Genomic DNA, 14,841 nt, shown 5'->3' on the forward strand with positions numbered 1-14,841 from the left:
TTTCTTTCGCTTTTTTCGCTTCTCTTCTTCTCTTCAGCTAATGACCACCAACACACAGATGGTAAGCCTGTTCCCCTCTGTCTGTCCTCCAGTTTTTGTTTCACCGCCCCGTTCCCATCCCGTACCTAAAGAGATCCTTGCAGTGCATACTGCCTGGCATATATGTAAACCTCTCGGCTATCTTAACAGTCTGTTGCCCCCACCCCAGCACCCCCTGCCCCACCTGTTCAAGGTTCCAGTAGGTGTCTCCTTCACGTCCTGTTCCATTTTTTTAGCATAAGTAACCTAAGAATAAATGTTTTTCTTGTGTTGCACCCTATTTTGCCGCGGGGTTTGGACTGTTAGTATGTATGGTCTGGTATCAGACTGTTTGTAACAAGTCTCTCATACATGGTATGTTAGGATGGCATCACCTTGCAAAAATCCGGATACAAGACTAAACAGGAGGAAGCTCAGTACACTACCCTGTGGCAAAGTACTAACCTTTTGTTGAAAAGGAAAAATGTAGTCGAAATCCTTAGAGTGGAACTGAGAATCCTAATCCATCACTTTTCATTAGCTTGGGCTGCAGGAAAAAGGAACAGATGTTAAATCAAAATGTTTCATGTAAAAAGGTGTAAGGTGACACTTTTTAAGAGCTAAAGAAGTCGCCGTGTTCAAGTGGGTTTTTTCCTTCATTCTTAGGATTTTTTGTAGTAATATTTAACATTACAATATATTTGGAGTTGCTGCAATTTAAGTTTATTACGGTTGGAATTTTCGCTACTGGTGCTTTTTTTGTTTACAGATTTCATAAAACTGTCAGCTAATATGGGTGACAGTATGCATATCTTAATTTGTTAGAAAATACATGATTTATGTGTTTGTTTGGATTTTCAAAATGTAGAAATATGTGTGGTTGCTCCAGACATTTTTGCCCGTTTGACAAAACAATGACAAACAATATTTCATTTAGCATTATAACAGCGATATGTCAGTAGGTTTTGTCTGAAATCAAACTTCTGGAAAATGGAAACGATCCATCGATTACAGTTTACATTTTAATGACGAAAGCGTAATGAAGGACTTGACAAAGGTAATGTGAAAGTGTGAAGACACACAGGCAGTCTTGTGTTCTTTGGAGGCGTGAAGTGCTGCATTGTGCTTTGCAATATTTGTTGAGTGCTGTGATTTTTGCTACCTTCTGGTGTATAACTACTTCTGAGTGTTGTGTAAGTGTGGTGTTCCCACCTGCACAGACCACACTTTACAACTCCCCTTAATGTGACCATGGCTTATTTACCACAGTGACAGATTGTTGATGGGAAACACTTGTGACCAAGCGGGAAGATTTTGATGTAGGTTTCTTAGTTAAAATTGAGTTGTAAGATGGTATGGAGAAATCGAAGGCTTTTACTAGTTGTACCTTGGCACACAGAGATCAGCGACTTCGTAATAACACTGGTTCTGACTTGATTGAAAGACTAGTAAAAGCACTCGGAGATACTGCTAGATGCAGATTTCACTCTGTCCGATGTTTCCAGTGGGTATGAATGTTGGCCCAGTGAAGTGACAGATGACACAGCGACATACCAACTCTGACACCAACGAAGCCCGTAAAGAAGTTTTCAGTGTTTAGATGCGAAGGTGGTATGGCGAATAATGTAGCTTTTTCCTAACATTGCTATCACATTCCTGACAGTCAAAACATCAGAAACTTTGCAAGTGTTTTCCCACCGAATAGCCAGACAGCCTGGTGTGTCTTACCTTCATCAAGGACATTGAAGACTGCATGGATTGCTCTTATTTATGAATTTCTCACTGTCACTTTGATGCTTAATGTTCTGTGACGCATGTTTATTTCACACCTGGCATTAGCTGGATTGCGAGCAGGAACAAAACAAGGAATACATCAATGAGTGCTGCATAAAAAAGTTTTACCTCTTGCTTTAAGGCGTCAAGTGAGCCAGTAGTGTGAGTCCGATTAGTATTTGTTAGCCCTGCAAATGAGGTCTGCAGCAGTCATGTTAGCACTAGGAACCTTGCTTTCAGACTGAATTACCATAACATCATGGAAACGAACATGAAACGTTATACGTACCAGACTGTGTGTCCATTTTGTCGGTATCTTACCTTATTATTCTTAAAACTTACTTTTTGCAGATGTTTGGAAACTGGACTTTTGGGACTCTTGTCTTCACCGTGCTGGTATTCACAGTCACACTAAAGGTAATTATCCTATATTTTAATGATGGAATTGTTTAATTACTCATGATATAAATAGCATGATGAATGTGTTTGTGTATGCAGTTTCATTTCATGGTTTAGCTTTGTAAAAATGCCTTTACCTTATGCGCTCCACTTTCCTGTCACAGCTTGCTCTGGACACACACTACTGGACGTGGATCAACCACTTTGTCATTTGGGGGTCATTGCTTTTCTATGTCGTTTTTTCCCTGCTGTGGGGAGGCATCATTTGGTCAGTTTCACCATCTTGCCACTTGACCTTGCCTTGTTATATCTAAATTCATTACCTTAGGCACTATCATACAATGGAAAAATGAGGCAGAACAAAAAAATTGAAAATATTGCTCCTGATTTGGGGCCTCGCTTGGCTTTTCATGTTCTTCCACTTCCCACCTGGCTCCCCACAGGCCCTTCCTAAACTACCAGCGCATGTACTACGTGTTCATGCAGATGTTGTCCAGTGGGCCCGCCTGGCTCTGCATCATCCTGCTCATCACAGTAAGCCTGCTGCCCGATGTGGTGAAGAAGGTCATGTGCCGGGCCCTGTGGCCCACCACCACTGAGCGCATCCAGGTAGGCTGTGCCTTTGCACCGCACCCCAATTGTTCTTGACATACTTCAGCATTGACTGCTGTAAATTGTGAACACTTCATGAGACAGTATACATGCACATAAAAGTGCAAATATGAACTGTTGCATATATATTATTTCATGATAATCAAATGGCTTTTAGATTTACATTTGCTCTGGATGTCATCCAGCGATATTAGAAGTAAGTGAACGACCTGTGCTATGTTTGCAGTTCTTCTCCTATGTTCTGAAAGGATTTCTGAGATTTCTGAGTTCATTTCCACAAATTTGTGACACCAGTAACAATGCTGAATTGGGCAATCAGTACACTGTTTAAACATGAATCCTTAATACAACTAAAAGTACAAATACACTTGGGTTAAAGGTAAAAGAAAAGACTGGCACTTGAAGAGGTTGAGTTGGGTCGATAGCTTGTTAAAAGGAAAAGAAAAATGCCAGTATGAGGTACGAGTTCTTCCCCGATCCCTGCGACTCTTAAACTAGAGGCCAGGTTCCTGGACGGGACATTTCCCAGAACCGTGTAGCAGTAACACTCACTGTGCTCCTCCGTCCTGTGCTGCTTTTGAACTCACTGTGCAAATACTGTGAAACGCAGCAACCCTCCTAAGGAAGGAAAATTGCCAGCAGTAGAAATGTAACTTATTCTGTCAGTTCCATTTTTAACTTACTTTTTCTTCGGGGACTCAGTCTGCAAACTGTTGATATGAACAGGATTATTAAATATTGCTCATGTGAGCTCCATGAATGGTGGTGCCCTTTAAAGGTGATGACCTGCACCTCGTTGCTTTAGGCGAGAGACAGCGTCGAAAAGTAAATACAGCATCGCAGTGTTTCTGTGGTACTCTCAGAATCAGAGTAATGTGCAATTTATTGTGCTGTGTTCAGTGCTGAGGAAAATAATTACATGCACACCACTTAAAGTACACTGCACAGGAAAGACCTTACAGAAAAATATAGAACAAGTTTTAACAATGTAAACAACAGACTGTATGTTACATGCAAAATATACAAAATATACATATTACCTACATTTCAGAGCATTCAAAATTCAGAAATTTTTTTAAAGCTTTTTCATCTTTCTATTTTCTTATTCCTATTCACCAAGACTGGCAGTTTTTTAATGTGAAGTGTGTGTTACAGAGAAAATCTGCGTATCTCTATTAATGATCTTTACCACTTGTTTCCTTTGCCCTGGCCCTCACCTGCTGACTCCCTCCTGCTACTCCTCTGTGTTTCCGTAACCTCTGACCTCTGATATCTGCGTCCGGCTCTGTCTCCTGGGAAACGGCAGACAAAGCGAAAGTGCCTTAATGTTGAGCAGTCCACTATTTTTATGCTATCCCAGACCTCCAGCAGTATAAGTTTCTAATGGGACCGGAGGTGACTGTCGAACCCTTTCTGCATGATGCCATGTTTGTACTCCCAGGTCATGATGGCACGACTCAGGATGTTAGCATTTGTGTTTCTCGTTGGACTTTCACATCACTGCAGGTCTCACTGGGTGCATGCCTGCTTTGCACTGAATATTCTAGACTTCTCTCTTCAAAACCAAATGATCAAATTCTTAATAACCTCAACAGGCTGTGATGAGCTGTGCTGCACATACTGTGCGAATGGTCTGTTTGTCAGCTGGCTGACGGGAAACTCACTTTTTAGTTTGAAAAGTAGCAGCGAATTGGGACACCTGGCTGTGACGTCAAGAAAGAGACCTGAAATAGCGTTGTCATAATGGGAATAAATGTGACACCGAAAAGAGTTCAATTTAAATTCTCCACTAGTCCTGAGCCATCATCATGGTGACCTGAGCTCACATGCATGTGTCCCGTGGCACAATTCATTCTCATCCTGGTCCTGAGCCGTAAACTGCATGCAGGGAGATTTTTGTGCTCGTGATCGTTTTGTGTTCATGTTGGTGGTTTCCTGTGTCCAAACTGCTGTGAGTGAGCCGTTCACATCGGACCCACTGTATTGCCATCCATCTTGTAGGAAAAAGATCAATAAAAGTGAGGACGAATAGAAGAAAAGATATGCTCACCCTTGGCTCTGGGAAGGCTAGTGGTATTTTTTGGCAGAATCAGGTCCGGTCAGGTCCACAGAATCACTCTGGGTGTTTGAGACACCAACTGATGCCGTGGCCCCAGGGTTCATAACACCCTCTGATGTGACAGAAGGGTTGCGTGTTAAAAGATGTTTCTTGGGAAAGCCAGCTGTGGAATTTCCCTCTCATCAATTATTTGGACTGCTCCCTAAGGTCCGATGTGAAAGGTCATCCTCATGCTTAAAATGTGCTGGTCAGCTGTGCAACATGCCATCAGTGACATCAGTGCATTAACCTTTTTCCCCTTGCAGGTTTATTACAGTCGTTCTGACATCAGCAGGACTGATCAGCGTTAGTGCAGGGCTGTCTCCTCATAGCTCTTCACTTTTCTGCTCAGAAGTCTTGGTGGAATAATTGGTCGTGTAAACCCCAGACAGAAATTCATTTTCGGGCAAGAAGACGAAAGGTAGGACTAGGACGAGCAGAGCAATGTCAAGCGGCAGTACTGCAGGTGACCTGCGGGAATAGTGAAGCGGTAAAGAAAAGACAAAGACGAAGAGAGGTGACTGTTCTGAGAACGCAGTTAGCTGCGGAGAATTGACACCGACTCGTACGGCGTGCGTCTCTGTGCTCGTAAGTCTTTGAGCTCTTCAACAGTTTCGCGTCTCACTTAACTGGTGACAAAAAAGAGCAAGTGAACCACATTTTAGGTGCGGAGAAAGACTCAGTCCAGCTACACATAGAACTCTACTTACACAGAGCTCCCCAGCACTATATAGCCCACTGCATTTGAATGTAACTCGAAGCCTAAGCCTCCTGAGCCTAAGATCCAGTTTTATGGTTCCTGTAATGGGTTACAGTTGTGGGGTTACCTTAATGTGCCCAAATCCAGGTGTCAACCTCAAGGTAACCCATCAGCTCATCTCCTCCCACTGCATTCTTGTTGCTGGTTTTGGACCTGAAATCCACAGTTTGATGTTGCTCGTCCCGCCTGCGTTGGTTCCGTGGCATCTCCGCGGTTGAGAAAATGCCAGTTGGGTCCCGCTTGTGGCGTGGACTCCCAGCAGCCCATGTTTAAGTGTTTCTGTTCCCTGCTGTTCACAGAGGATGAAGGCAGATAGACCCTTTGAGCGGGTGCACACACACAGTCAGGACTCGCTCCTGGATGGGCCTCAATCCACCACTGAGGCCTAGCGGTACCATGGTAACCACAGGGGGAGGGGTTTGCAGTGTGCTGTGTGCTTCTCTTGATGGGAGGGGGGGGGAATGGTTAGTTGGTCGCGGTGGTCTTCGTTACATTGGGTGGCTCTGAGGCCATGTCCTCAATTCCACACTGACACAGACGCATGCCGGGATGGGACAACCTCACACCTCAGTGGCTCCTGCACTCTACTATGGCCAGAATGTAGAAAAGTATCCCTAGATAACAAGAAGTACCTGACAGTAACATACACTCATTTTGTAAACGGTTAAAATAGAACGTCAGAGAAGTTCAAGGTGAAGTAAGAAAATGAAATGAAAAACACGCAATTCAAACCTAGCATGTCTTCTCAAGTTGTGCCCCACTTGTCAGACCTCAGCAGTCAAACAGAAGCAGCTGCTGCCCTCTAGAGTTCGGAATGATTCTGCAGGTGGTGAGAATCGGGTTGGAAATCTGTGAGGGAAAAAACCACCCTTCTTCCTCCTCGAACTGCTGTTTATCAAAGATGGGTGTCTCAGTCTTTGGTAAACAGTGATGCGTTGCTTGGAAGCCACGAGGCTGATGGATGACTAGCTTTTAGGGAAAGGGCTGGAATGTAGTGCATCAGCGCAGGCACACGCTCGCAGCCCTCGCCTTCGCTTCCAAGCAATTACTCCCACAGCGCGATAGGAAGCGACACGGACACAGGTTCCCATCCTGGACAGGGCATCGAAGGAACGCACTCTGGCTGGGATTCCCTGGAGAGGAGCTCAGACAGACCTGCTTTTACAGCCAGAAGGAGCAGTACAAACAGCACACACCTGATTTCAACAGCATTTCAGAAATCCCAAACTCTAGCTGGTCTATCAGAGACTGGCATCTTGTTAATTTTATTCTAACAAATATTAGGCGATTTGGAAAGCAACTGCTAGACATTAAATAAATACTACCATGAAATATAGTGCTGCTTGAAAGTAGGTGAACCCCATGTGTCCCCTAGTTTTACCACAAAATACTTATTTAATGAAAATCAGTGTTTCTCATGTGACTTAATAGGTGTGTAATGACCAATTCCATATGTTGCTTTAGAGGAAATCGTGTGTAGTAGAAACACACAAGTTGTGCAGGTGCAAAAATAAGCGAAGCACAAGTTGAATTGGCTAAACCAAGTAGGTAAGTGGAATCAGGTGCGTAAATTATAGTCATTTATTCATTTTATACATTGATTTTGAATTAACATTTAGATTTTACCAGTTTATTTTAATATATAAGAACAATAAGCATCCCTATAGGATCCACATACTATCAAGGAGCACTGTATGTGAAATACCACATCGTATAGTCTTATTGTACCCTAAAGGTAAATCTTCTCTGGTGACATCATGGGGACGTCATCGAATTGCTAACTCTGGGAACGGACAGCTTGTTGTGTCAGAGTACCTGCATGCCTTAAACACGAGTGACTTCGCATTCACACCCACGGGGGAACGGGCTGAATACACGCCATACTGTTACTTTTCCTCACTTGCATCCCACTCCGCTTGTGCCTGTCTGTGGCCTGTGCTTGAGACTCGAATCGCTGTGCAGTCGCATTGACGCTCCTGTGTCTTGATCCTTCCAGAATGCGGACAAGCTGTACCAGGGGCACCTGTCGGAGTTCACGCCGCTGTCCTCGCTGCATGCGTCCCACCACAAGGCCGCCGATGCCCATCACCTCAACCCAAGAAGGTCTGAGCACCCTTCCAAAAAGCTCATGTACACCCACTGGGGAGGTGGTGCCGACTACTGCACCTTTAGCTCCTCCTTTGGACATCTTGGCCTTCACTCTGCTTACAGCTGGGGGGGCCACGAAACCTCAGTGTAACCCAGGCTTCGCTTACCCTTACCTATGCCTTTAGAAAAACAAACAAGTAAACAAGCGACCCCTGCAAAGTGGCACCTTTGCAGGTGTCAGTGACTTTAACCTGGGAGCTGAGGAGACCCATATGGTTGTGGGATTGTAGCCCCTGGATTCCTTCTCTGCTCCTCCAACCCTGTGGTGTGACTGTTGCGTGTGGTCCCACCACACTGTCCAGGACTGCGTGACCTGCTACCCCCGTGATGCTGCGGTGAGAGCGTGAGCCCTGTGTAACTCCAGTCATGCCCTGCAGCCTGCCCCTGCCTCCCCTCCTCCCTCCAGGTGAAATTACTTGAAGCAAAATCTGGCATTAGGAGCGTTGCGATCAACTGTCTGTTTCGTGTAGGCAGAGCAAGAGGAACTGACACCTCTGCATATGCACTGAATGAACAGCCGTGTCCACTTGTTTAACTGACCTTTTTGTCTTTCTTTTCTCTTTTTTTTCCCCCTTTTCCTTTCTGCTGCTTGTAGAACAAACTGGTGTTGCCTTTGTGCAAATCTTTTGTCAAGAAACACTCCGTAGGACTGTGTTTTACCTTCTTTCATTGTAAGTCATTGTAAAAGTAGACCAAGCTAGACTGGTCCCCGTAGACACTGGTGTGTGTGTCTGTGATAGAGAGAGAGAGAGAGAGAGAGAGAGAGAGACACAGACCCTGTCTAGAAACCTGCTGTAACTGGGTTGTCACGTTGCGGGTGTCACTTGGCCCAGTCCGACACAGATATGGTAAAAATGTAACACACAGTTATGTGTAAAATTCCAAATGTTAGCTCCCTGTCAACGATAATCCTTTATTTTGTTGCTGTAACATCCATTTTGGACCCAAGTTTGTCAAGAAATTACTGCACACTTATAGGGTTGTTAAGCGCTTTGTGGCTGCAAAAGGAGGTTGTCATTACACCTATGTGTTTTTTTTAAGGTCACCCAACATACACTATTATACATGCAACCCTGTAACTGTTTATCTATTTCCTGTCTCCTAAGAGTCAGAAGGTTACCATGTAAACACAGCTGTAGGTCTGGAAGCTCTAGAGCTGTTTGTCACCTGTCGCCATGGCAGCCAGTTTACAGTATTTGTGTGTGACGTGCTGCTTTGTGCTGCTGCTCTTGTGTCATCCCCATGTCCACGTCACGCTGAATGTCACATGTGTAGTCCAGCCTTGTGGTGTTGTAGAAGCCTAGTACTTGTGTCCGAAAACTATTACTCTGCCTTAATACTACAGTGTTTCCTTTCTGTTACACAGTAGTCCCTCAGCCAAAGGATGAGGAAAAGTACACACACGTTTCGTGTCGTTGCCTTACGGTGGGGCCTTTGGGGAGAAACAGGCTTTTTGAAGAATTGTAAGCTCTAGCCATCCTGCCTTAAAATAACTGCACCTCCATCAGCAGGTGGGGCATGTGTGTGTCAGGTTGGGCTGAACTGCAGCCAAGGTGGGGACCACAAAGCGCTCGGTTTCTGTGTTCACTTTTTTGCGCTGTTATGGCCAATGTGACTGCCTGTCACTCGGTACTTCACGTCCTGTTTTGTCCGTTGCTGCTGTGCTCATGCTGCGCTCTGTGTTTTCGGCCAAAAAGGATCACCTGTTACGTGTCACTGACGTCTTCGTTTGTCATCGTCATTTGTCCTCAGTCCTGATTTTTTTTTTTCTCATGCAGCATTGATATTGTTATATTTATCGTCATGTTTTGTGTGTAACAGATTAGCTGTGGGGATTAATCGTGAGAGAAATACTATTTTTAATGTGTAAATATGTACACTGTACCCTACCTGTATGTACAAGGGGCATCTCATGCTCTTCAAAGTGCGACCTGAGACACGAGCTCCTGTTTCACCTTTCTGTTCGTCTCCATCCCTCCTGATGATTTGCTTTCATTTTTCTCTTTTTCGTCCTGCTTGTGTAGCCATGTCTTGAGGATCTGTGCTCTCGGTGGCCATCCTGTCCTCCTCCTGTTCACAACCTCCTTTCCTCACCGCAGTCCACCTGCCACACGCGCCCCCTTGTGGCCAGAAGGGACATAACGCACACCTGGTTGTGGCCAGGCGCTGTCTTGCTCACTCATGCCCTCTTGTGGCGCAACACTGTTCCTGCACATAAAAACAGAATGTATCGCAGGGTCAGCAGCAGACAGGTGGCAACACTTTGAAGACCAACTTTTTTCCCCTCAGTATACAAATTAATAGTTGCTTGATGTTTGCCAATTGCCTTCAGATGAAATTTTAATTGTGCTCTCTTTGGTAAGATGTTTTATTTTTAAAACAGGCATCTAGAATGGTGGGGGATAAACTGAAGTTTTTCAAATCTTTATTTTAAGCTGTCATAATTTGATAAACTTGAAAGTGCTTAATACATAAACATGTTTAGTAAGTCATTAAGTGTAAAGGCAACTTCAATATTAAAGAATGTGAGAGTAAAGAAATGTTATTGCCCTCTGGGGGTGTTTGGCTCAGAGGTGAGACTAGGAGTCTTTTCAATTTATACGGAATTTTAAATCAAAAGGCACTGACGTGTCACAAAATCATAAAACATGAGCTTGTCCACTATTTATTTGTTCTGTGAGGGCAAGAAAAATAAAATGTATATAAGTTATGTCACACTGAATCAGTGAAAGATGAACTTTCACACAGGTCCAAAGCTGCTGTTGTGTCTTTGTCTGAATGTGTCCTGACTGCTGGTTTGGCCACACTTGCTGGGATTGTTACTTAGTGCACATCCTGCATTGCTGTGCTTAACTGCCCTCACTGAGCTGAATCCACCTTCTTGGGAAAGAACGTCATTGTTTTTGGCACAAAAGGTTTGTTTTGGGCTACCTCAGGTGCTTTCTTGTGTCACACATGACATGAAACATAATTTCCTGTAATTTACCGAAGCTGTGAGGTACATTTTATTCAGGGAAGTCGGCAGGATATGGATGCCAAACCAAAGAGTCCCCCTTTTTAGATATTTTCATGGCTTACAAGAGAAAATCTCGAACGAAGTGTGCGGAGATCACTAAAGTGCAGAATTATCCGTAGAAGTAAAATTTGATTTGATCCTCCCAAGTTCTACTTTCCATATCCTGGAGCGTTCCCTGGCTGAAAGTACTGTGTGGCTTGAAAAGGACTTTGATGGTGTGCACTGTCTGTTTTCAGTGTTGCTGAACACAAACTGTAACTCTGAATGTACTACCCTTTTGGTCTGTAGTCGAGCAAAAGCAACTGCAACATGATGTCATTTTGAACAAATAGTGCATTTACAAATGACTGTATTCTTTTTCACACTTAACAGCATCACTTTTGCTATTTGTAACATTTTGGACAGACATCTATATACAGAGCACCTGCAAAAAGCATAACTGCAAGATCACCAAATGCTAACTAGTTGTGTATGGGCATTCATGCTTGTCTCACTACTGCTGTGTCCCTCATATACAATTAATGTTGATCTAGTTTTAACCAATGTAGGTCCTTTGTAAACCTTACAATAACTTTGTTTTGCTACTTTTTTATCCAGGAAAAAAAAAAAAAAATTACTTTTATTTATTTGGAAATTTATCTGTTTTGGTTTCATAACCAAAATTAGAGGCCGGCTAAACAAAAATGAGGAAAAAAAAATGCAAAATGATAGCTTTAAAATGCTGCTCTTGTTACATGTATTTCTCAAATGTCAGTAAATAACATTTATGTGTTTGTTTTCAAAGGATATCTGTATTTCTCACACTGAAAAGGGGTATTTGTATCCCATTTTCTTTAAAAAAAAAAAAAAAAAAAAAACTTGTTAGTGAAAGTGTGACCAAATAAACATGTTTGACACACTTCTGAGTATGTGAGTTTACTAAGACACAGCTTGTGACAGTTTCCTCTTTCATACTGAACACATGCACTGCCTTCCAGTGCATAACACAAAATATAAAAATATTGCCCTTGGAATATACACTATATACAATACTATATATATTACAGGTTATACAGGTGTGCGTATATGTTTAGTGTACTTTTCGTAATGTATTTTGGGCGGTCTTTTATATACATTTTTATCAGACCGGTATCTATAGACAACTGTTTATTTTGCCGCATTGCTGTAGTACGTTTGGGAGAAAACTATACATTTGCCTGTGATAAAGAAAACAAAATAAGGATTTATGAATACAGGGTCCCAGGAAGAGGTACCTTCATTTCTACATTACCACCACTAGGGGTCCCTATTACATAACTTTTCTCCTTTCTGCCACTCAGCTGCCACTTTAACTGCCCTCTCAACTGCAGTAAACCACTCTCCTGTCCTCATACAAGGAGGGTCTACATTTCTGTTGACATGTTTGTATTTTGAACGAGCTATTAGACACGATTTCTGCAGCGATGTGAAGTAAGCACACGGCGCCACTCCATCGCTGTTACATTTTGAATCTCACTCCACTGATTAAGTGTGTGGGGTGTGCTGCTTTTTCAGAAAGGGGAGCAGAGCCCTGGAGCAGCAAGTGCTGCACACACTGAACACACTGACGCGCACGGCGCATCGGCAGCGCTGGTCCGAGCAGTTCCAGCACCCCACACGGAAACGACAAGTAATCCGATTGTCCCGATCGGAAGGCCTGCTTGCCACAGCTGCGATCTGTCACCTCCTGTGACTCAGACGCGATGCTGTTACCAAGAGCCGCACGTTGAACGGGAGCTGCTACAGAAAGGCCGCTGCATTAAAATAACCTGAAAGCGCGGAAGATGGGTTTAGTGTGCTGTTTAGGAGGAGCATGGCTAAGACAGAAGTAGGAACCAGCCTGGCACCATGAAATAGGATTCTGGGGGAAGGAGGGGGAGGAAGGAGGTGGGGGGAGCTGCCTAGTCTTGTTGAAGGCTCTTTTTTTTCCCCCATGACACCCCACTCCGCAGCTACAGCAGTGGGGGCTGCTCTGGAGGCCTCTGGCCGACAGACAGCAAGAACTGATGTGCAAAACTCACGGCGGCAAGACCCATTCTCAACCCCCCCACCAAAATGAGCTGCGTCTTCACATAAGGTACTCTCCGATTTTCTGGCATCACTGGATACGTCGTTTAACTGCTGGCGCCGTACGAATTACATAGTGAGAAATCCAGCCTTTGAGAAATACAATTCAAGCAGTATTTGCCAGTGTTCTCCTTATTATCACAGATACAAAAGCTTCTATCCCAAACCTGACGTGGACACTATTGCCATATTCAGAGCTACATTCCAGCCCAGATCCTCTTTGTTGTGTTACACCGGAATGGCATTTATCTAGCAATTCATTGCACTTCATAGCAACCGACCAAAGGCGTGCCTGTAGTAGGATCCTGGACGAAGGATATGTTTGAGAGTCAACACATCAGAGAGGAAATTCCACCACAGCAGAAGAGACACAGTGCTGATTCAAACAAAGTGATGGAGTTAACCCGCTTGGCGTATCACTCTACTGTTATCCTCCTCAACAACTACTGCAGAACAGAGAGACAGAGGCAAAGAAAGCGGAAGTGGGCCCATCCACTAGCGCATCTCCAACACCTCATCACAACGGAAAGCTGCACAAGTCATTCTTCTCCAGCGCTGGTGAGCACCCTTCTCTTTTCAACACCTGGCGCAGTTAATTATATTATGGATGATGCTTTGGTCATACCAGGCTGAAAGGTCAAGAAGATGCATGGCACAAAGAACCCCCTGATCAAGATATCACAGCGCTAACAAAGAAACACGCAGAAATAATTCTGAGAGAGCAGCAATGGGTTCATGTACACTTTGATACTGTTAATGATGCAGGGATAACAGGGCGGGACTGCGTAAGAAATTTCAAGCAGGGATGTCCTGTTGTCAAACACAGGTCATTGCCCTTCTCAGCAGCACATAATATTACAAATTAAAGTAATTAATGGTAATAAACCATGTCTAGGTGGGTGCGCCTTCTAGTACTTGGAGAAGTTTTTTGAGAGCGGCTGCCATTGAGCATGTTTAATGGACTGTGTGGAGTCAGCCGGCTGTGAAGTGTTCCCATTAGCCCTGAAACAGCTCTGTCATTTGCTAAGATTGTTTTTTGAATCGGAACACAGTTCCTTTGCTTCGTATTTTGCGTGTGCTGCGCTCACTTGTTATCAACCCAGAGCGAGGAGAGAGCGGAGGCACCAGTAAACACACAGTGCAGTCTTTTGGGGTGGCGTGGGTACACAGCAGAGCTCCACACTGACGCTCGTAGGAGGAGAAGTGTGACGGAGCAGCGAAATTAAAGAAGCGCTTGTTTGAAATGTAAAGGGATTCTCTGAATACTGTGTGTAATTTTTAAGGTGACCGTCTAAAATCCAGCTTCCCCTGTCTGTTACCAGTCTTGTATGCCCAGAGTGAAGATCCATGCTTGGGGGTAGTGCTGTCTCATACACGGTTCTTTGCTGCACACCACTTGACCACTGAGCTCAACATACGCTTTTGTCGGCTAATATTGCTTAGACTTAACGTGTGCGGCTGTAATATGAAACTATGGCATGACTAATATTATAACTAATGGGTCTGGGTTTATCTTGAGTTACGGTGCGTCAATCATCTCGATGTTCAGGTACAGTCCTTCCCTGAGTACAGGCTAATCTATCATGGTGCCATTACCGGTTGCAGTTGCTCAATTACTGTAATGTTGAATTCACACATTAGGGGAGCAGTGGAAGTATCACTGAGTAGATTCATACATCCCAGATACAGCTTCTTACTCGGGGAAACTACCAACTGTAAAAGTTATACACGTAAATGTCAGCCACATCAGCACTATGTAGAAAATGGTACTAGTAAAGCAGTAAGCACTGCTGTACGTGGTTCTGTTAATCATTTCATTACTTAGCAGATGGTTCCACCTCATGGAATATTTCCATTCATACATTTGAATATTGCCTGAAGTCACTTATGCTGCTAGGGCTATTTTTCGCACCTTAGCAAAGATATTTACTT

General features: G+C 43.9%; 1 protein-coding gene across 7 annotated transcripts in view; it reads left to right on the plus strand.

Annotated features, from left to right (window-relative positions):
• The window catches only part of atp11a (ATPase phospholipid transporting 11A), a 54,336-nt gene extending 42,752 nt beyond the window's left edge, over positions 1–11,584 (plus strand). For 2 of the 7 annotated variants that reach the window (XM_018750007.2, XM_018750009.2), the window contains exons 26-30: positions 38–61; positions 2,143–2,208; positions 2,355–2,458; positions 2,634–2,799; positions 7,657–11,584. In XM_018750007.2, coding sequence (XP_018605523.1) covers positions 38–61; positions 2,143–2,208; positions 2,355–2,458; positions 2,634–2,799; positions 7,657–7,899 — 603 coding nt within the window. In that variant the 3' untranslated portion in view covers positions 7,900–11,584. Of the gene's footprint in view, positions 1–37; positions 62–2,142; positions 2,209–2,354; positions 2,459–2,633; positions 2,800–4,108; positions 4,198–5,166; positions 5,235–5,959; positions 6,048–7,656 lie in introns of those variants that run through there. The other 5 variants (XM_018750011.2, XM_018750013.2, XM_018750010.2 and 2 more) reach the window with 5 other exon arrangements.
• Positions 11,585–14,841: the final 3,257 nt, after the last annotated feature.

The sequence above is a fragment of the Scleropages formosus genome, chromosome 1 (genome assembly GCF_900964775.1).
Source record: "Scleropages formosus chromosome 1, fSclFor1.1, whole genome shotgun sequence".
Taxonomy (NCBI): Eukaryota; Metazoa; Chordata; class Actinopteri; order Osteoglossiformes; family Osteoglossidae; genus Scleropages; species Scleropages formosus.